Source organism: Tupaia chinensis, unplaced genomic scaffold (assembly GCF_000334495.1).
Source record: "Tupaia chinensis unplaced genomic scaffold, TupChi_1.0 Scaffold145916_1, whole genome shotgun sequence".
NCBI classification, from domain to species: domain Eukaryota; kingdom Metazoa; phylum Chordata; class Mammalia; order Scandentia; family Tupaiidae; genus Tupaia; species Tupaia belangeri.
In genome coordinates this window covers 3,048,529-3,071,233 of record NW_006205774.1, presented here as the reverse complement: position 1 = coordinate 3,071,233, position 22,705 = coordinate 3,048,529, and the positions used below count along the sequence as shown (strand labels likewise).

At 36.2% G+C, this 22,705-nt stretch overlaps 1 protein-coding gene across 9 annotated transcripts in view; it reads right to left on the bottom strand.

The window, feature by feature from the left end:
* Positions 1–210: 210 nt before the first annotated feature.
* The window catches only part of ETV1 (ETS variant transcription factor 1), a 109,999-nt gene continuing 87,504 nt past the window's right edge, over positions 211–22,705 (bottom strand). For 6 of the 9 annotated variants that reach the window (XM_006168691.3, XM_006168692.3, XM_006168689.3 and 3 more), the window contains 5 exons: positions 17,933–18,001; positions 16,181–16,249; positions 12,771–12,940; positions 6,441–6,542; positions 211–2,505 (listed from right to left, as the gene is read on the bottom strand). In XM_006168691.3, coding sequence (XP_006168753.1) covers positions 2,284–2,505; positions 6,441–6,542; positions 12,771–12,940; positions 16,181–16,249; positions 17,933–18,001 — 632 coding nt within the window. In that variant the 3' untranslated portion in view covers positions 211–2,283. The remainder of the gene's footprint in view (positions 2,506–6,440; positions 6,543–12,770; positions 12,941–16,180; positions 16,250–17,932; positions 18,002–22,705) is intronic. The other 3 variants (XM_006168694.3, XM_006168693.3, XM_006168695.3) reach the window with 2 other exon arrangements.

The window sequence follows — 22,705 nt, the reverse complement described above, 5'->3', positions numbered from 1 at the left end:
TTAAGATAACTGATAGCCCAATTCTCCTCACTGAATATTAAAAAGAAAACAAAAGAAAAACTGAAAAAGAAAAGAAAAATAAACCCTTAATATGATATTAATTTAGAACAAGAAGGCCCACTTAAAATTTGTCCTTCACTTTATGAAATAGCTCAATTATCTTTCCAATAAAACTTTCAGTAAATATTTTTAAATCTGGATTTTTTTTTAAATTCTAAGTACTATAAATGGCCACATGAGCATAGTGACGGGGAAGGAAGTCCTTATTTTTAAGGCATACTTATTAACCCATGAAGAGCCAAATGATGTATGATGTACATGTAGAATAATCATTGAAATCAAAGGTTACATTCATATTGGAAGATCAGAATTTTTTTGTACAATTAAATGTGAATAGCAATGATTTGGGTATTTGGGGTTCTCAATAACTTCTCAGTTTAGAGAAATAAGTGGAAATAGATAGCGGAGGGGATCAGCTTTAAACAATCGTTTCTGTGCTCATCATGAAATGATTTTAGAGATTTATTTTATCTCTGTGTTTAGAATTGTTTAAAACATTTTACTATAGATTATGGAAAAAAATTGTTCCTCTAGAATATTGATAGGTGGAACAAAAGTCATGTTTCTTTTCTTGAATCTTTGAGCAAGATATCAGAAATACTGTAACACCGTTGACTTACAGATTTTTCAAGGTGAATGGAAAAACATACCTTGCTTTCAATATTTCTCGCAAATGCAAAACAAAAACAAAACAAAAAACTTTGAAACTTTAAATCTTTAAGTCTTCTTTCAACAATCCAATCACATTTACAGGAGTATTCAAAACGAGATGATGGATACTATCAGTGCCAGCACTATGTCATACAGCAACTTCTTCATATTCTTGGACAATTTGTAAATAATTTTCCATCTCACCAAAAGTTACAAAAATTTCCACAGTTTCCCATAGCAAGCTGGAGCTTACTCTTCAGTTGTCGATGTGCATAAAAGCTGCTTATAGCATAGCATGGCATAAGCTATTTTCTTAAGCAATAAATGGTTCGAGTCATCTATTTTGTCCTGAAATGCTATCTGTAGGTAACTGCATTGCTTATAAATGGTCATAGTAAATTCAGCATGAAAGAGAATATTACAGAAAAGACAGCAGCAGAAGCATTAGCATTATCTAATATTTATATATGTTATCAACATAACACCGCAGTAAAAGGTTTAAATGCATATCAATGGGTACCGTGTCTAAAAATTACTATAGTACCTATTTAGTGTATTGGATACTTTTCTTAAAGAGTGCCTGCTGTAACTAGAACAGCATAATATGTGATTTAGTACAGTTAATTATTATTGATTAAATAATGTATGTATGTACTGAAGGAAGTGAAAGGAGACAGATATTTTTTGCTTCATTGTGATCCCAGATTTAACATTGAAATGATTTCAAAGGACCAGGACATGTCATCATTGAACTGAAATGGGTTTCAAACTATTTAAGACAGTATGATTGGTATATAAACAGCAAGGTGGCACCGGATACATGTAATGCTACTGGCCTATGACTCAGTGTGGAGCCAGAGTTGAAAATCGTGCCCCTCATTTACAGGTGGTGGTGATTACCCAACATCAGAGAGAATTACCCATTTTATGGTTGTCCTCTGTGAGTCATATATAAAGCAATACTAGACAAAAAAATGGCAATGCAATTGCTAAATATCTTTTTACAAGAGGTGCAAAACAGTCATTTCTAACGATTAAACTGCCATTTACAGTAGTTTTTTTGTTTGTTTTTTTTTTCTTTTTTTTTCTTTTTTTGTACACCTGCAGAGACTCAGAAATGATAGGGGGAAATGCCCAAGGCAAATAGTCTCCAAGTGAATATTTACACAGTGTGAAATTAACTGTACTATAGATACCCAGAGAAAATGAACATTATGTTGTTATGAAATCAAATAGACATGATATAGCTTCATCATACTTAAAACCTGTAGGACCCCATCCCAAGCCTAAGTAAAAAGCAATCCCCAAATCCCTCTGCCCATTCACCCATTTTCTTCCTGTTACACAGAATAAATGTTTAGATTACTCCCACCCACCCTCAAATAAAGTGCGCAGTCCATGGCAGACCATAGATTAATGCAACAGGAAAAGCCCCTTTCTGTGTATTATTATTTAAAAATAAAATACAAACAACAAAAATAAAACAAAGATTGAAGAGAACTCAGTGATTCTCTGTATCTTGCAGAAAGAGGAACAGCACGAGGATGCTGCCCCGCGTGACTGTCCTGTGTGTTAATACACATAGCCTTCATTGTAGGGGTGCGGGTTGCAGCAGCCGCCTTCGGGCATGTAGGCCATGCTCTCATCAAAGTGAGACAGGGGCACTGTGTCCTCCTCGTTGATGTGACGTTCCATGTCTGTCTTCAGCAGCGGGCGCTGATTATCTGGAAAGGCCATGGAAAAAAGGGCTTCTGGATCACACACAAATTTGTAGACATATCTCTCTCCAGCCACCTGATGATAACATGGAAAAGAAAAATCCAGATGGGGAAGGATAGGGAGGGGGAAAAAATGTAGTTTAATATCACAGAAAGTAGGGATAACAACAACAAAGCAATCAAGAAATAGCATATTCACATACAAGAGAAAAACTCCTTACTTTGTGGAATAAACTATGACTCAATCAAGGGAAATGCAAAATGTTGTCTTCGAGTAATTATTAATTAATTCCTGATACAGCTAAAAAGTTGAACAGTTTTCTTGTTTTAATATAAGGTAAACTTCCACTTCCATTGTACTTTGGGGGAAAATGATGATTTAATACAGGTATTGCACATCAACATTTTTTCTCTAAGTAAATATCCATACTTGTAAAATCTGTACCTTTAAGGTGTAGTGTCTCCCTCTTAATATTATGTTTCTGAAATAATAAGCAAACTAAACTTTTGAATCTTAAAAGATAAATGCATTGATTCCTAATAAGTCTAGACCAGTGATTCACTGACTCACAGGGTGAACTGCCTTTTTTCTTTTTTTGCACTGTGTATTCCTGTCTTAAAAAAAGACACATAGCCTTATTTAAATGAAAGATGGATCAAGAGGACAGCATTATCCCGAGTACATCACTTTTAAAAATGAAGGCAAGATACATTAGACAGAAGTTAAGGATGTGTGTAAAGTGTCAAATTGAAGTAAGAGGTGTAAAAAAATGAAAGGAATTTAAAATACACAATGCACAGGGAGGAAATGAGAAAAAAGAATGTGACAACTGCCTGAAATAAAGGAGAAGCAGCATAATTTGTCGGGGATGACATACCCTAAACTTAAATTCTGAAGAGGACTGCTTCTCTAGAACATTATACACAATTGAATGAGAGAAAGAGACAAGGCTGATACTCAAAACCCAAGGGGAGAGGGTGGAAGAATACAATTCTTTGTATTAATTTTGATAGTATCTTTGTGTGTAGAGTTTGGTAATTTTAGAAAGAATGAATTTCAGAAAAAAATGACTCAACACCTCTATTTTCTTGTGTATCAAAAAAAGCACTGCTAGTTAATTTTGTGACATGGAGGAAAAGTGTGTTCATGGTTGATCAACTGTGTTATATGTTTGGGTGAAAAGCCAACAACTGCCAAAGAACATCGTTGCCCTGGACTCAGATCAGGATCATAACTTTGCCTGAATTTAAGTTGAGAGGAACCGCTTGAGAAAATCCAAATGATCTGACTATTCTTAAACTTGAAGGAATCAACACTTTAGCAATGTTTATAACGTAAAACGTGTTTCTTAAATTGCCCTTCTGTTCCATTTTTTTGTAACAGGGAGAGAAGATTGAATCTTTGGAAGGTCTCTTGGGAGACTGAAATGGAAGTCTCTAGCACAGAGCATGGAAAACAGAGGAGTATCAATAAATTCATTAGATTTAGTGCTTTAAACAAAGAAAAATTCTTAAAGACTAAGTGACTGGGGCCAAAAAGTGGCATAGTGGGTAAGGCACTGGGCTCTCACATAGCCACCCACAGTTTGAGTCTGAACCCGGCAGTTTGAAACTCATGTCAGGTATGTGTGTGAGTGCATGCCAAAAATCCCTTGAGGAGAATGGAGAAAGGACTGTGGTATGGCCATCCCTCATGGGGGGGGGGGTGATTTCTCACTTTCCCTCTCACTGTCTCCAGTGAGTGCATGCACCCTATGGCAAAAATCATAAAAACAAATACATTTAAAAAAATTTAAGACTGGGCACGACATCTTAGAGAAACCCTGTCAACAAATGTGTCTAAAAGTTAAGGTATAATTAGGGATCTTAGAATAATTTTTAGCTCTTTGCTATTGCTCCATTCAGTAAGGGAAGGAACGGTGAAGACACACAAGCCACATATGTATTCAGATACCATTACTTTGTGATGTGGAGAGCTACCATTCACTGGAGGCATTTATTAGGCCAGGTACAATGCAAAGTCTCATGTACATTGTTTCATTTATAATAGTAACCTTAATGAGCTAGGATTATCACCATTTTGTAGAAGATTCTGTTCCAGAGGTGATCCAGGGAAAAGCTGGCATTCGAATCTGTATTATCTTTTACTACTATGCCAGGCTGCCCAGGGAAATTGCTGAACACCTACTATGACAGTTGATGTGCTCTTGTGTTAGAAAGATGGTGGTGAAAATGATGAGTGGGATGAACTGGGAAGAATTTTACTACAAATAGTTATGACAGGGAAGAGAAAGGGAGGAATATGAAATAACCATAGGAGGGTCCCAGCTGTGGCAGCACGAGCTGGTGCACTGTTGCATGGTTACTGAGGCCACATGGGAGGTCCAGGTTCAGGTCCCGGCTCAACCAGAACAGGACCAGTTGAGTGATGCGCATCTGTGGCCCTAGCTAATGGAGAGGCTGGGGCAGCAGGATCACACCTTGGTGAGACTCCATCAAAAATATCTCTTTCTCTTTTCTCTTTTGTTAAAGAGGTTTTTGCCTTAGGGCACTTGTGCTCAGCTGAGGGAAAAGAGAGACAGACACAGTGAAAGAGAAAGTGAGATATCACACCTTCCCCCTGCCACCGGGTGGGGGGTGGGAGAGTGGATGGCCAGGCTGCAATCCCTTCTCCTAAGGTTTTGGGCATGCACGCACAAGCACCCAGCATGAGTTTCAAGCTACCAGGTCTGGGATTTGAACTGCAGTTGGCCATGTGGGAGTCCAGCAACGTAAGGGCTATGCCAGCTGTTAGCTCCCCCATCTCTTTCTCTTTCTCATTAAAAGAAAGGAAGAAAGGGAAGGATAGGGAAAGGAAAGCAGGAAAGAAAGAAGAAAAGAAAAAGAAGAGGAGCAGGTAGTAAATCATTACACATTGTGAAGGTGAGAATCAGGAAAATGGCAACAACTGAAAATGTAATATAGCCTTATCTTTTAAGTACTTTAGAAATCATAACTTCTGAACTGGCAGATTCCAGAGCACTGATTTCCTATGTCCTAGGAAACCCAATGATACCACCTCCCTCTGTACTATTAAACTTAGTGCAGCAACTGGTCTAGATTTACTTGACATTAACTACTGTGCCATAAAAATATGCCACAACTTATAACATGTAACAGTTCATGAATTCCAAAATAAACAAATGATGCATAATAAAACTGTAATGTTCTCAATGGATAAATCATAAACTTGGTTCATATTCAAGACAAATAGATTTTAATACTCATGTAAGACTGAAGGATATAACAAATACCCAAATAATTTTACTTATTTACTTATTTATTACCTTTTTCTAACATTTCATATTTTCTTACAATTGTAATTCACTTTCTTTCTCTCTACTCTTTTTTAGAGAGCTATTTTTAAGTACTGAGTTCATTTGAAATAAAATATGATAAACTTTGTTCTACCATCTAAATACCAAATGCTTATTTCTAATAAATAATTAAAGAGGTTAAACTATGAGATGAAGGAAACAAGCTAGATAAAAAATAGACAAGAGAAAAAAATGTTTTATAAATGAGAACAAAAATGTCTAAATGTTCTAAGGATCAGAACATGTTAGAAAAATTAAGAACTAAGTCTAAAATGTTTTATTTTCATTGGAACCTATAAGCAAATGCATTTCAAAATTATATCATTATTTAGAATGCCGCAGAATAAAAACTTCTAAAGGTATACGCACATAATATTAGTATTGGAACAGTCTTTGTTTGTTTGTTTGTTTTACCATGTGAAGCAAATTAGGAACTACCAGAAAGTCTATTAGTTTTTATATATTATTACACATTTGTCTATAATGCCTATGAATTTATAAATAGAAAAGCTTATAATGCTAAAACCAAGACCTAAATATTCAAAGGAGTGAAAACCCTGCTTTAGCAATACAAATGATATGTGACTTTTAGAGTATGACATACAGATTAATGTGCAACATTTCGATGAATTTTGATGCTATATTAGCAGCTCACCTTTTGCATGATTCCCTTCTCATAGTAATAGCGGAGTGAACGGCTAAGTTTATCATAGTTCATAGCTGGCCTGTTTTTCTGAATGCCCCAACGCCGGGCCACCTGCCACCGAAACAGAATTATACTGTAGTGTCAAGGACATCAAGTATTAACATATTACCATATTTCAAAAATTTAGTTAATTCATTATTTCCAAACCCACCAAATATGTCTAAATCAAAGCAGAAGTAAAGTAGCAAAGCTATCGTGATCTGAATTTCGTGTGTCCTGGGTTTGCTTTTTAAAGCAGGCGTGCAGTAGTCATTCTGAGACATCACAATAGAATTCTTTGTCACTATTGTTTTGGATACAAACTTAAATGGAAATAAGGGATGTGTTTACAACAGGAATGAATAGGCTACAATTCACAAAAAATGAGACAAATTTTCCATTCTGATATGCCCTGTTTTTTCTTATTTTTTCAGACAAAAACTATAGATTAAGAGCAGTGTAGTGATCTCTTTGTGAGGTGTTTTAATGGGGTTATGATAAGCCAAAGAAAAAGATACTCAACTCAATACTCTAAAAGAATGAACAAGTACTACTGTGTGTAGTAGAGGAAACAGTATACAAATTAATAAACTGAACTGCAAATAATTTTTATTGCCTGAAGCAACATCAGAATAAAATTGTAGCCAATACTAAACTAGAGAATTAAGCATTCATTTAGAGAACAGTAATTGGATGTTAAAAATAAGAAGGAAGTGGAAAAGGTCACTGTGTATATGAGTCCACAAACAAAAACCTCTGAAGCAGAATGTCTACTTTGTTGTTTGGTTTAAAAAAAAAAAAAATCTGAGAGCTTTTCTTTATGTGGCCTTGGAGGAGCAAAGTATCTAGCTAAGACACAGAGTTTTTAATAGAGCTTAAAAAAGATCTCCTTCAATGTATCTATATATCTGTACCTCATCACCACCCGGGCTAGCGAAAGCATTGTACAGAACATTGTAGTCTGCTTCTGCTACCCCAGCTAAAGTCATGTTCTCATTAATTTCTACTTTCTATTAGTCTGAGCAGAAGCTGCAGCTGCCATCCAAACCTAGGCAACCCCAAGAGAGCATTATCTAATAGGGTTAGTGTTTCTTCATTTCCATGAAATTCCAAGTTGTTGCTATGTCACATATACTAAAATAGAATGCTTTTCAAAGAGACCATTCTGTTTCTCTTCACTTTATTAGCAATAACCTCTCTCTAGGGTTTTCTTTTTTCTTTTAAATATACCAGCCCTCGCTATTTTCTCTCTCATTAATTTGCATTCTCTGAATAAACACACACAGTTGAGTCACATGTATCCGTGCACGTCTATCAGAAGAGAGAGATGTGAGGTAACAAGGATGAAACTATATATCCAAGCAGACAATCACAGTGGCAAGTATATTTTACTTTTCCAAAGACAACATTCATTTCAATGTAAATGTACTGGAAAATGGTGCAATGGGAAAGAGGGAAATGATAAGTGAAAACATTTTTGGAATAAAATGTTTGGGGAAACCTAACAATGGTCATCAGTGAATCTTTAATAGACATGGCAGCTGAACAACAGTTAAACCTGGGGGGGATGTGAAAATAAATTATTAATACCTCCTTAAATTAAACAACAATTTCTGCTTACTTTTTCATTTATAAATGATTCTTTTCTAGAAACTCACCAAGTTGCACCTAGAAAATAAAAATTCTTGCAACCAACTTTAGGAAAACATTAGAAGTCTCTGGGAAGAAGAATAATGACTTCTTAAACACCAGTTTGACTCTTACAGTGCCAGTTAATTATTAGCCCTGTGGGTATTAGTAGACATTTTAAATAATAGAAGTATCTGTAGAGTTGTTATAGTACCCTATTTCTCATCAAGTTGAGGGCAATGGGACATAGCGATATGCCCATGAAATGCAGATAAAATAAAAGTTTAAAATTAAGAGGTAAAATCATTCCTAGCCCAGGTAGGAAAATCTATTCAACCTTTACATATGACCTCCAAGCCTTCCTTATAACTCGCCTTCAAATGAAGACTTGGCTATCAGTGAGGAGAATAAACAGATGATGGCACTACAGCATTCACCCTATTATCAAATGACTCAATGAGACAGTGTAACAGGTTATTATTCAACTTTTTTTTTTTTGAGATATGTTTGTAATAGGGTGTGTGCACTTGCCAGAAAGAGAGAGAGAGAAAGACAGAAAGTGAGAAATCACCCCCCGGGGGGAGGGCCACACTGCAATCCTTTCTCCATTCTCCTCTCAGGATCTTGGGCATACATGCGCATGCACGTGGCATTAGTTTAAGCCACTGGGTCTGGGACTCAAACCGTGGTCAACTACATGGGAGTCCAGCAACATAGCCATTATGCCAACTGCTGGTCCCTATTCAACTTATTTTTTAAAAATCATACTTGAATGTCGGCCAGTGCCGTGATAGTTAAGGTGGCTGGATCCTTCATGGCGCACTGTGCAATTCAAAGTCCAGGACTCAATGACTTAAGAAACATATCGGTGGCACCAGCAATTGGCATGATGGCTACATCGCTGGACACCCATGTAGTCGACCACAGTTCAAGTCCTGGATCTGGTGGCTTAAACTCACGCCAGGCACATGTGCGTGTGTGCCCAAGATCCCAAGAGGAGAATGGAGGAGAAGGGATTATGGTGTGGCTATGCCCCCTGGGGGGTGATTTCTCGCTTTCTGTCTCTATGTCTCTCTCTGTCTTTCTGGCAAGCGCACGTGGCCTATAGTAAAAACCTCTCCAAAAAAAAAAGCAAGAAACACATTGGTCATATGTGCATGTGTGTTGAAAATCCCGAGACAAGAATGGAGGGGAAGGATCGGTGCTGTGGGAAATATAAAAGGTCACGTTTGGGGCCAGCTGGTGGCATGGTGGTTAAGGTGCTGGATTCCCACATACCCAACCTCAGTTTAAGCCCCAGACTTGGCAGATTAAAACTCATACCAGGCTCATAGGTGTGGGTGCCCAAAATCCTGAGGGGAGAGTGGAAGAGGGGATTGTGGCGTGGCCATCCTCTCAGGGGTCATTTCTTATTTTCCTTCTGTCTCTGTCTCTCTCTGGTAAGAGCCCACACCCTATGGCAAAAAATAAAAAAAATAAAATAAAAAATAACCAAAAAGAAAATGTGTTTGCTAAGGTTACTGAATACACTGATAATCAGTGCAAGTCTGGAGTCTCACACAGTATCATTTTAAAATTCTAGATAAAATATGGAGCTCACGAGTAATTCCAACAAGGTATCTTCAGAGGTCTCTTTCATGAGTCCTGCTGACATTGACACCTAAAAAGCTGCTACACAGGAGAGAAGAGGTGACTACGGGCCACACAAGCTAAAGATATTTTACAGACCTTTTCCAAAGAAGACATTTAAACAAGACATCACAGTCATTACTTGATGAAAGCAATCGTGCGGCAGTCAGAAACGGGATGTTTTCTTTTGAACAAAAGCCTCAGGAGGCTGTCGGGGCTTGTTGCACAAGACCATTGAGTTAGTTACTCCTTGGAAATGGTCTACTGACTCTGAATTACCCAGTCCTTTTTTACTTTATGAGCCTATTACAAAAAAGTTGTCTCAATGTCAGTTTGTTGTATGGAACAGATGTCACTGTATTTCTTCCCTGCATTTAAAAATCACAGAAACTCCAAATTCGATAGAACTGAATGGTCATCTGGTCAAGTCTTCTATTCTGCTTATTCAAACAGCATCGTCATAAAAAGTCAACAGTTGCTACATCAAATAACTTAATCATGTGCAGAAGACTTTTTATTCTTCTAAATGGATCAAGACTTACTGACATAATGCAGGAATGTCCCCTCTCTTAATAAATATATTTCAAAAAAGAAATCTGTTTCTACTCAGTTTATTCAAATCACAGGTGGGGAAAAATAACTGTTTAACTGATACAAATCCCTATTGAATGTGTTTGGTCCTAACATGAACCCACTCTTACAGCAATTATTAACATCGACTATGAAGTGAAGAGCACACATTCACGTCGCGTTAAAGGGCTTTCAAACTACTCTGGTAAGTGTTTCTAGTTTTGATTTGTTAGTGCTCCACATTTTTGTGGTCCCTTCATGTCCATCATTTAAGTATAGCTACAGAAAAACAAATTTTCTTTGACAGCCAAATGAAGCTTTGAACTACAGAATTCAAACACCCAAACATTTAACCCATGCTAGACGACAGGCATTCTTCAACTGTGAGTTCTCTGTGTATAGGTGCTTAGTGTGCTGCAAGAAAATCTGTGAAGTTGACCCTCTACTGCTGGTAGGGACTCATGTAAGCCAGAGGCATGAACACTGGATTAACCAGAACTTTTTATTTCAAATTTTTAAAAATCTATTCTTCAAAAGGGCCAGCAAATGGTGTAGTGGTTACATCACTGGACTCTCACATGGCCTATTGCTGTTTCAGTTCTGGACACTGTGGCTTGAAACACACACTGGGTATGTGTGCATGCATGCCAAAGATCCCAGGAGAATGGAGTACAAGGTACTGCAGTGTGGCCATCCCCCCTGAGGGGTGATTTATCACGTTCCCTCTCACTGTCTCTGTCTTGTTCTCTCTTCAGCGAGTGTAAACTCCCTAAGGCAAAAACCTCTACCAAATATGAGTTAGATAATTTCTTAACTCTTGATAAGTCAAGTAACCTTATCTTTTGAACATCAGATTAGGACATATTATCTAATTGTAATTGAATACATGGTTTAATAAGACAAAATGGAAAATGCATGATATTACCTATATGATATTCACTCCATATATTATAAAACTAATCACTGTGGGTTCAAAAGTTTGTAAACCATACTAAAATTTTCAACCTTACTGAGGTGTTTAGATTCTATAGCTAGTAAAATCAGTTATAGGCATGCAGGCTGAGAATGTTTCATTGCTTTCTTGGCTGATATACAGTCATTTCAACAGCAGAGAAAACATCTTTGTTAAGACAGAAATTTCATAACAGTCACCTTTTCGAAGAGGTTCAAAATGCCATCAATCAATTATTATTCTATAGAAATAATGAAGCCTTAAACCTAAAGCCAGTACTGGGAAGTATAAAAATTGAACTGAGAAATTCTTTATGAAAATACTCCATTGAATATGCAGTGGAGGGGAAAATTGGAGTTAGTTGCTTAAACCTAAAGCCAGTACTGGGAAGTATAAAAATTGAACTGAGAAATTCTTTATGAAAATACTCCATTTGTATATGCAGTGGAGAGGAAAATTGAAGTTAGTTGAAAGTGTGTTCTATGTATCCCTATTATCTCCACTAAGAGTCCTCTCATTTTGCTAATTTCCTATGTATTATGGCAATATTTTAAATTTTATCCCTATCTTCCAATAGAGTGTACACAGTCCAGCTGACTTAAAACACATGTCATCAGCAATCAAAGGAAAACATGTTTCTACAAGGCCTGTGTCTTACAAGAGACACTTGAAGTCTGAGAATTTTCCACTGTAGTCCTTGCAAGCCTTTATTCCCCTCAGCTGTTCTTTCCATCCTTTCTTGCATATGACTTTGTTCCCTAAATGTTTGTTCAACCCTTTTGACAAAATCCAGACTGTCCAAATAATGACTGGTTATTCAAAAGGACAATTTCTCCATTCCTAAAACTAGTTGAACTTCAGTAGACATCCCATCGCCCTCCAAAGGCTCTCTCCTGCCTCGTTCTCTAACTTAAATGTTCCTTTAAAGACTTCTCAAGCCAGCATTCTTGAATGCAGGTTAATGCTAACAATGGTTTATGGTTGACTACCTTGAACATCAATTGTGTGGGAAGGTATTCAACTGGAACGAGTAAGCAATGTATCTGTGATTTTTAAATGTAGACTTGCTTTTTGTTTTCACACTTTCTAATTCAGAAAGGTTTTCTAAAGCTTTGAAATAAAAATATAGGGGCTAACAGGTAGTGAAGTGGTTAAGCTACTGAACTCCCACATGGCCAGCTGTGGTTTGAGTCCCAGACCTGGTGGCTTGATACTCATGCCAGGCACCTGTGTGTGTGTGTGTGTGTGTGTGTGTGTGTATGTGTGTGTGTGTGTGTACCCAAAATCTCAAGAGGAGAATGGATGAGAAGGGATTTGGGCATGGCCATCCCCCTGGGACTGATTTCTCACTTTCTGTCTCTCTCTCTCTTTCTGGCGAGTTGTATAGCGCCTGTAGCAAAAATTTCTTAAAAATAAATAAATAAATAGTACATTATTGGCATATCAATCAAATATATCAGTTTCTTTATATTATATCTAATATTCCCAACTTATCAGTTAGTCAAATTTATTCAACCAACCTCTTCAGGTTCAATGAGTTTAAATTCCATGCCTCGGCCAGTCCAGGCAATGAAATGAGAATTCGAAGGGTCGTCCAGAAGAGCTACCAAAAACTGCCATAGTTGAAGTGATCCCCGTCGCTGGTATGTGGGTCCTTCCCGATACATTCCTGGCTCTTGTTTAATGTCCCCTACATTTACAGAAATGTAAGTTTCTATTAGTAACATTATGCTATTTACATACAGTTTACACTAAATCAGTCATTAAAGTAGTTAAAGCACAACCACTTTATAGGTTTTTATAGAATACAATATTACTATTAAATAGAGATTTAACATAATTAAATGGTTGAATATAAACCAGCAATCTCTACAGTTTTGCAGATGACAATATATGTAACATTAACAGGTCAGTATAAGTGTATATATAGGTACAGAAAAAAATCCAGTGCCAAGACAAATGACACACAGATGTCATGTACTTGTAAACATTTTGGATAACTATCCTTTTCTTCCATTATTATTTTAAAAACCATACTATTGAATTAGAGTTCTTTGCTTTTATTATAAATGGTATTAGTCACTGCTATAAGCAACACTGTGAAGGGGATAATCAATTTTAAGCTTTGGGCATTTTATTTGTACAAATTAAATTCTGCAAACTATATTAGGTAAATGCCTTATTGACCCGCACATGAAAAACTATTAAAAACTGTAATGCAAATACTCCTATGAAAATTTAATAATATCTTAAATCTGAATTAAGTAATATGTACTTTACATAAATTAGGAAAATCTTGTGGATAGTTCAGGGCATACTTTTGTCTACACCTTCATATACCTTTCTATGGGAGCTGCCACTTTTTCAACTGGCAAGAAAACATCTCATTTTTCTTTATCTTGTGATTGTATTTCAGACACTCGAATTCAGCTAGCTATTCTTTTCTAAAAGTCCAGTTTAAAAAGGGGCATATCAGAGTTTTCTGTAAATCTCTATTTTTAAGAAAGAAAGGTTTATTTGTGGTATTTTTACTTGGTATTTGTATAGCGTGTTAAAACCTGTTAAATAGATTACATTAATAAAGTTGTTAAGTGTTACAATAATTGTGGTATAAGTCTAGTCAGCCATCTTGAATTTACAAAACAAAATAAAACAAAAAACTGTTTCATGACTACTGATTGTTTACTTCTATCTCCAGCCAACTGTCTCAAAAATATGTGGAACTGATCACATTGGGGATAGAATGTCTAGGGCCTTACAAGTGTATCATTGTTAATGCGTGAATCTCTCCTCTCCATTAAAGAAACAATGCAGACAGAATATATTTAAGCCAATCTGTTCACACTCAGTGTGAATTTAAAAATATGAACCTTCAAAAACTTTCTTTTGGTCAGTAGAGAGAAATACACCTCTTAAAATAATCACAGAACAAATAACACTTTAAAAACCTAAACCAAAATATAAAATTATTCAATCCATAGCTGCTAAAAATGATGATGTTGTTTTGCTCTTAACGATGATACAGAAGTGCATCTTCATATTGATTTCAGTGACAGTTTTATTTATCTCAGTTTTTCCTTCTGAGACTCATACATGTTTTTCATGGGAGTAGCTGAGCAATTATGCAGATAGAGGTAAACACTGTAACATCTTATAACCCCTCTATTGCTTCTGCCTACAAATGTGATTGATCACTCTGGTCAAGTACAATAAAAACATAACCTCCTTGTTCTACTTTCTTCTGCATTACTTATAAATATGAGACAAATACTAACTTCCAAAAATGTTTCTTTAGTATAAAATTAAAGAGTACTTTAAAGTTGAAAAGAATAGATCATCAATAGGGCTAGTTCCCTAAACATTTGTGTGGCTGTGGCTTGTCCGATTATTTCACAATTCTGCTCAGTTTGGAGATACTTTTCTTCCTTACATGCCTTAGTAATTGTCTAGATTTCTTAAAATACAAAACTCACCCAACCAAAAATGTTTCTTTAGTATAAAATTAAAGAGTACTTTAAAGTTGAAAAGAATAGATCATCAATAGGGCTAGTTCCCTAAACATTTGTGTGGCTGTGGCTTGTCCGATTATTTCACAATTCTGCTCAGTTTGGAGATACTTTTCTTCCTTACATGCCTTAGTAATTGTCTAGATTTCTTAAAATACAAAGCTCACCCAAAATGGAAAAAAAACAAACAAACAAACAAAAAAACCAAACATCAGTCATTCCAAAAAGTAGAGGCTCTTTGTTTTCTCTCAAGAAAAAGCATTGTATTTTAAGAATTGCGATGCTCTACCTATGGTGCTAAATAGTACAGTTCACATTTCTGAACTCCAAAGCCTGAAACTAACATCTATTGTAGAATAAAACTAAAAAAGTGACCCCTATTGGTGCTTAACTCTGTGACCTTGAATAAATTTAGGAATTTAAAGGGAGGCGAAGGAAGAAGCCTTAGCCTTTTATTCTAAGAAGCATAATAGCAAAAATCTCAGAAACATGGGGTAGTTGTCAACTAATTAGAGATTGAAAAGCAATCTGAGCATGTACTTTGCTGTTGAAATAATGACAATTAAAAACTTCTGAGTGCTCCCAAGTCATCACAGCCATGATCCCCAAAGTTAGTGCAATCAACTAATCAAAGGGCCCCTGCTCATTTCCTGTTAAACAATCAAAGCAGGAAATATGGAGACCATTCTGAAGAACCACTAAATCAATTAACTGTTCACTTTTACCCAAGCTTCCTTGTGGATGCCGACTTCTGCCACCCTCTTCAAGAAAAGACAACTCAATCTAACATGACACCTTTTTTTTTTTTTTTTTTTTTTTAACATCTGGGACCTTTCCATTACAACAGTAAGTGATATTAAAAAGGGAATGCTTTCCTAACTCCCTTTTTAGCAATTATAAAATAATACTACATTAGTAATGTACATCTTCCCAGAAGAGAGAGAGAGAAGGACTAACACTCACTAACTAAATGGGCAGTTATGTTGTTCCTGTGTTCCATAATGCATCTTTTCATGAACAATAAAAGAAAAGTGGCTGCATTAGTCATCAGCGCGTCCACGGTAGCATGCTTTCTGCTCTGCTTTGTTAATTACAGGATCAGCTTTCCATAAATCTTGAATAACAAGCAGAGCGTGCTCAGCAGGGCAATGGGAAGCCCCTCTTCCTCTCCACAAAGCTCAGCAAGAATGGTGCCCTTTGACTGCATCTCCAAAAATGGACTCTCTCATAGGATGCGAGAAAAAGGTTTCTTAATGGGGAAAGAAAGAATTTTTAACAGGTCAAGTTCAGGAAGAATCGAGTGCAGATGAACGATGTGCATAGAATCTTTAAGTAGGGATGTTGATGGTTCTCAGAAGAGGCCAGGGTGATCTCTCCACTCCCTCTTAGGAAAATCAACACTGGAAGCACAGTGAAAAACCTACCATCAAATTTCTCTGGGACAACACAGGTGTCATCATAAAACTGCCTGGGGCCTTTTTCAAACATACAGCCTGTGGGGGAAATGGAATACATTTATTCGAGATCGAAATGAAGCCTCACAAACATTTCAAAATGTACCGGGTAACACAGAAATTGGGATGGAGAAGGGCTTTATTACTTTTCAGTGCATTGGCCCTGTACACGTTGTTTAACTTCAATACCTCAGTTCCCACATCTATAAAATGGTAATGGCAGTAACATAGCCAACCTTAAAGGGTTGCTGTGATGATTAATTTAAATGTGTGAGTTTAAAATCGTGCTTAGCACAACATGATATATATGGGTACTTCAGGAAGTTCATGGAAAGTGGAATTTATGTACAAGTTCATTTGGTATAAAAGTTTTTGGAAATCTATATTTATTTCTTTCATAATATGCAATTTCTATGAACTTTTGTCCCACATAAATGTTAATTGTTTATATTATCATTAACCCAATCATAGAGCCCATGTCAACACTGACAAAAACAATGATTTGTCATCTTGCTTTCCAGTTCCTTCTGAATTTTGTCATTCAGTGTAAGGAAAATCAAAGTGTATTACTAGTATTTACCTTGCATTATCTTGGTGATCTGAGACAGATTTATTTTACCCTGTTACTTTCTTGCAGAAATATCTATGTACACTAACCATTTCATCTTTCATAGTGAACATTTTTTTTTAACTTTTTTTTGCTGTAATACAACTGAGACCACAGAGATAATACAAAATAAATCAATAGTTTATCACATTTTCTCCCCTAACTATTCTTGACTGTGGACCTTAATCTAATTGCTGTTATTTTTAATAACCAGAAAGAAATGTCATGTAGTTTAGTTATGATTTTATGTCTCAAATGCATTGGTGTCTCCATTGTAGGTACAAAATATTACTAACATCTGTAACAATAATTACATTGTATTTATATAAAACATTTGGTTGCAAATATTTTGGATTTGCCATCTCATACTACCCTTTAAATGTTTGTCAATGTCATTTATATAAAGTTATCAATATCAGGACTAAATTTAAAAAATATATCTAAGTCAGTCTTCCTGAAAAAACATAAAGTGTTTAGGTTAAGGACTATGCACATATTTCCAGAAATACTTAAATGGGGATTATATCCAGACATCACAATTTTTATTCATTACTTTCAGTCATTAAACTTTGTTAGAGAAAAGTTTTTTGTCCCATAGTTACCACAAATACATTTATAATGAAAAAACTATTTTTTAGGCCTCTTATGTGAAATTCTGTTCCTAACCATTATTTGTACACAAATGTAAAATTCAGGACACTTAAAGGTTAAAAAGCTTTAAATCTGCTACAGTTTACTTCCAAAATGACTTACACCTATATAAGCAAAACCAAGTATTTCTCGAAGGTCCCTTTCAGTACAGTGTGATAAGGTGGGCTAATCTATAAAACATATGTTCTTGTCCAAAAAATGTGGTTGATGGCAAAAAAGAACACAGAAATCCACTGTCCATCTGGTTCTATGCATATGACTCATGTTGACAACCAAAATACAAGATATCATGACCAGAAAAATCTTCCTGTTATTTTAAAAACATAAAGTTTTAAACTAATGGTATAGAAACCTAAATAATGTTTCCTAAAGCATATAAAATTTAATTAAGTGACCTCATCCTTGGAATGTCTAATGAGTTTGAAAGGTATTTTACAAGAAATTGTCAGTTATGGAAAACTTAACTTCGGTTCTGCTTGGGTGAGCCAGGAAGCCTTCTTGCCTCATATAAATGGAGTGGCAGCTAGGCACTTCTGAAAGAGGAAATGACATTGGTCAGAGAGGAGTCTGCAGCTAAACACAGTGGTGTTGTCAATGGACAGGTGCACATAGAAAAGTTACAGAAACTGACAGGAGTCCTCATGAAGGGAACCTGTCAACATGTAGTTAACACTTCAGGCAGGGCATAGAAGCTCCATGTTGATGTGCTGGTGTTCTCAGAATAGTGTCATACGTTTCTAAGTTTCTATATTTATGGAATACATTTGTATATCACATGACGTTTTAGGTACAAAGCATAACTCAATGAAAGACTCATTCATAGTCTGCTGCATGAACACTAGACAGAAAAGATAAAATAGGGGCCAGCAGGCAGCATGCAGGTTAAGGCAGCTGGATCCCACATGGCTGACTCTACAGTTTGTGTTCCTGACCAGGCAGCTTGGAAATCACACTAGAGGTGTGTTTGTGCATGCCCAAAATCCCGAGAGGAGAATGGAGGAGAAGGGATTATGGCATGGCCATCCCCTAGTGGTGGTGGTGGTGGTGGTGGTGGTAGGGGTAATGTCTCACTTTTATTTTTGTCTCTGTCTTTCTCTCCGGCAAGCACACATGCCCTATACCAAAAACAAAAACAACAACAAAGAAATAGCTAAATCTCTTAAGTTACTTTAGCTTTTTAAAGTGATTGCCATGATTCCCCCCAGATAAAAGCATGACTGGCTTTTTTATTTTGTTAAGCACACAGGCCATGTACAAACTCAATGAGGATCTAACATGAAATCTAACAGTTTCATAGCAAATATTGTTATTGACCTAAGAGTAGGGCCTTGCCTATGTGACCAAATTAAGTCACTTGGTTTAATCATTCCCTTGGTTAATGATTAAACTTGAGTCATATTGATGGCTCTGTTTCTCATGTATTTTGGTCACTTAGGAAAGGAAAGAAATATGGATCAGGAGACAAAAAAAATCAAAATTCAGTTCATCCATTTACTAATTAAACTTCAGAAAAACCATTTTATGTTTACATGAACATAAAACAAATGGTTGGGTCAGACGTTCTCTAGAGGCTATTATAGTCAAGTTTCTGATTCTAAATAAGGAGACTCATTGACCTAACCAGAGTTGGATTCTTGGTGAGATCAATGAAACAAGCCTGAAGACCCTGCACTTTTCCAAAAGTCTCTTCAGAAGTCTTATACCTACCTATGTATTTTCAGTTTCATTTCTTTTTTCTCGATGAAGGCTACCCCTATTTTTTTTTTTTCCCAGAGAGTATGTGTGCTTGCCAGAGAAGAGAGAGAGAAGAAGAGAGAGGGAGAGAGAAGAGGAAGGGAAAATGAGAAGGCATGGGGACTGACCATGCTGTAATCTCTTCTCCTCCATATCTCCCTCTACTCTCTCAGAATTTTGGAAACAACAACAAAAAAGACTCTGTATAGGTTCCATAGAGATTTATAAGTACAAGCAGTCAAGTCAATTCTATAATTTGGATGTATTAATAAGGTTTTTTTTAAAGAATGTGTGCAAAATTAGTATTTGTTTTCTTTTCTTTGGAGAGGTTTTCGCTATAGGGCGTGTGCATTCTCCAGACAGACAGAGAGAGACAGAGAGACAGAAAGCAGAAATCACCCCCCAGGGGAGATGGCCATGCCACAATCCCTTCTCCTACATTCTCCTCTCAGGATCTTGGGCACACACGCACATGCGCCCAGCGTGAGTTTTAAGCCACCGGGTCCGGGACGCGAACCGCGGTCAACTACGTGGGAGTCCAGTGACATAGCCATTACGCTAATTGCTGGTCCCGAAAATTAAATTTTTAAAATACATATATGACAAATATGCTATGTGATATTAAAATCATGTCCCCCTTAACACACCTGTAGTAAGCACATGAGTCCTGAAAAAGTAAGAAAGAACTTTAAATGGACTCTAAAGACCATTATCTGTCCTTATTTAGCTATAGATTTTATTGCTATAATAAATATTTTCATGTTTTGTTTGACATGTTCTCTTTTAAAAGGCCATTTGATTTAAGAACATCAACCAAAATATGAGGCATGTTTTCCACAGGAAAAAAAAATTATCTTACGTAGTTTTGGTCAAAAATATCTTAATGGCAATCCATAATAGCAATGATATTTAAAGGTGTGTAGGAATTAATAGTTTACAAGTGGAAAATGCTGTCAAAATTACTATCAAACATTTGATTATACAATCCTTCTTTACATAAAGTATTATGTGGTATGTAATTCTGACCTTAGAAAAAGCAGCATTAACCTCCTGCAGAAAGCATTTATAACAAGATTGCGATGCAGTCCATCTTTTGAGTTACCAAATAGCAATCCATTTTGGCTCAACTTTTTAACCAGTGGTACTTCAAATTAATTTTTAATGTTATTTTGATTTATTGCAGGCATAAGGTCCCTCAAAGCAGCTGGGCCTGGAAGGGACAGTGCTAATGACTCTGCCATCAGCTCAGCAGCTGCTTGGAGGCAAGCATTTCGCTGTACCAATGTTGACACCCTGCCACAAAATACTTTTACTGACTGCTGCACACCTGGAGTGTGGCTGTAAAAACAGCTGGCTGGCTCTGAAGGCAGCGAGAGGAAAACATATAGGCTAAATTCTATTACACGTAAGTGTGACTAAATGAAGTCTTTCCTTCCCAGAGGGGGAGAAAAAGAGCGAGACAAGAAATGCAAACATTTCTGAAAAACTCACTGTTCAAAGTTGAAGGAATGCCTTATAAATGTGTTCTCACAGAATAGGAAATCTGTATAACCCTAGAAAACTAAAGATTTGACATCAAAGATAAGGTTTGATGGACAATTTCACCAATACATTCTAGTACCAAAATGGCTTCTTTGTTGCTTTTTTGCTGTACTTTATTTTGTAATTTTTTTCAAAAGTGCTAATAATCTATAATATTTAAAATATACTGATTGGAAATACATAACAAATAAATGACATATAATCCAGCTCATGCCAAATTCTCTATTATATTTCCAACTTGAGATATAAATTTTAAAAATGCAATCAATGGCAATTAGGAAAAAAATACATAAGTGAAAATATCATTTGTTCCTGCCAATTCCAAATACTATTACCTTTTAGAATAAATAAAATTAACATCTAGCTTCTCAAAATTGAGACATTTGGCTAGTATTATTTAAATTCAGTCTATTCTTAAAATTGGTGCCTTTTTTATGGTCCAGAGATGCTTGAAAAAATATGGCTAAGAGGAGTTTATTCCCATAAAGTAACTAAAGTCATGTTATCCTAAAGTGATATCAGTTAATTTATGACTATCAGAGTGGGTCAGACTCTAATCAAATTGTAGAAACATTTCCAAAGTGATTATTCAATCAAATGACTAACATGGTTAATTAGGAGCCATAAACATTGCTCTGAAGTTCATCAAAGTAATGACTTGCCCAGAAAAATTACTGCTAATTAAATTGCCTGCTGCTTTCATTTCTACCTTATCTAATAAAAAATCCAACCAATGAAGTTTGGCATTACATTTTAACTTTTGCTAAATGCTCAACTAAGATCCAAACTAGCTAAATGGTGACTTCAAAGGCCAATGTTTTGTGGCAGGGAATGGAGATAATGCATATGTTCTCATTTCTGTTCTTTCATAGAATTAAACACATGAAGCTCAACCTCAGTAATAAGCTATAGTTTAACCTATGCAAAAGTGTAAAGATGAGGGTATATTTATGCTCTCCTGTACAGACACTCATGGATTATAATTTTAGGATTTGTATTGCACAGTGGTTACAAGCATGCTCTTTGCCCTTGACTAAACTGGGTTTTGAATCTCAGTTCTGGCATTTTTGTGGTATTATAACATTTTTCTAGCAATTTAATATCTAACTCTCAACCTCCTTATCTGTAAAAAGAGACAATCATCTGTCATCTGTAAATAGTGACAATCATTTTTTTTTTTTTTTTTTCTGGGAGAGGTTTTAGGGCGCATGCACTCGCCAGACAGACAAAGAGAGACAGAGAGACAGAAAGCGAGAAATCATCCCCCAGGGGGGTGGTCACGCCGCAGTCCCTTCTCCTCCATTCTCCTCTTGGGATCTTGGGCACGCATGCACATGCGCCTGGCGTGAGTTTTAAGTCACTGGGTCCAGGATGCAAACTGTGGTCGACTACATGGGAGTCTAGCGACATAGCCATTATGCTAATTGCTGGTTCCCAACAGTGACAATCTTAAAAGGGTTGTTAGGAGCACCAGATGCTACATTTTATACGAAACATACACACAAAAAGAATTCGGTATATGATATTTATTATTAAATTAAGACTCTATTCTAAGTGATCCTCATGATATTTAACTTTAAAACCAGGAATAATTGGGGCCAAGAGGTGGCGTGGTGGTTAAAGGCACTGGACTCCGACATGGCTGACTGTGGTTCAAGTCCTGGACTTGGTGACTTACTTTCTCACTTTCTCTCTCTCCTCTCTCACTCTGATCAAACTGAAAAATAATAATAAAAAATGTCTAAATACTTTTATGTCTTCATTTGCTATCCTTAAATCATAGGAAATGGCTGACTTATTACTCAGAATTAGTGTCTTTACTCCATAATATTCTTCACAAACCTACAAATCTATGATATTTAAAGAGAAATGATTTAAAAGTCATGATACATTTACGATTTATGTAATTTAATCCAGAATCACCAGTACATTCTTGAAAATATTTGGGGATTAATCCTTTG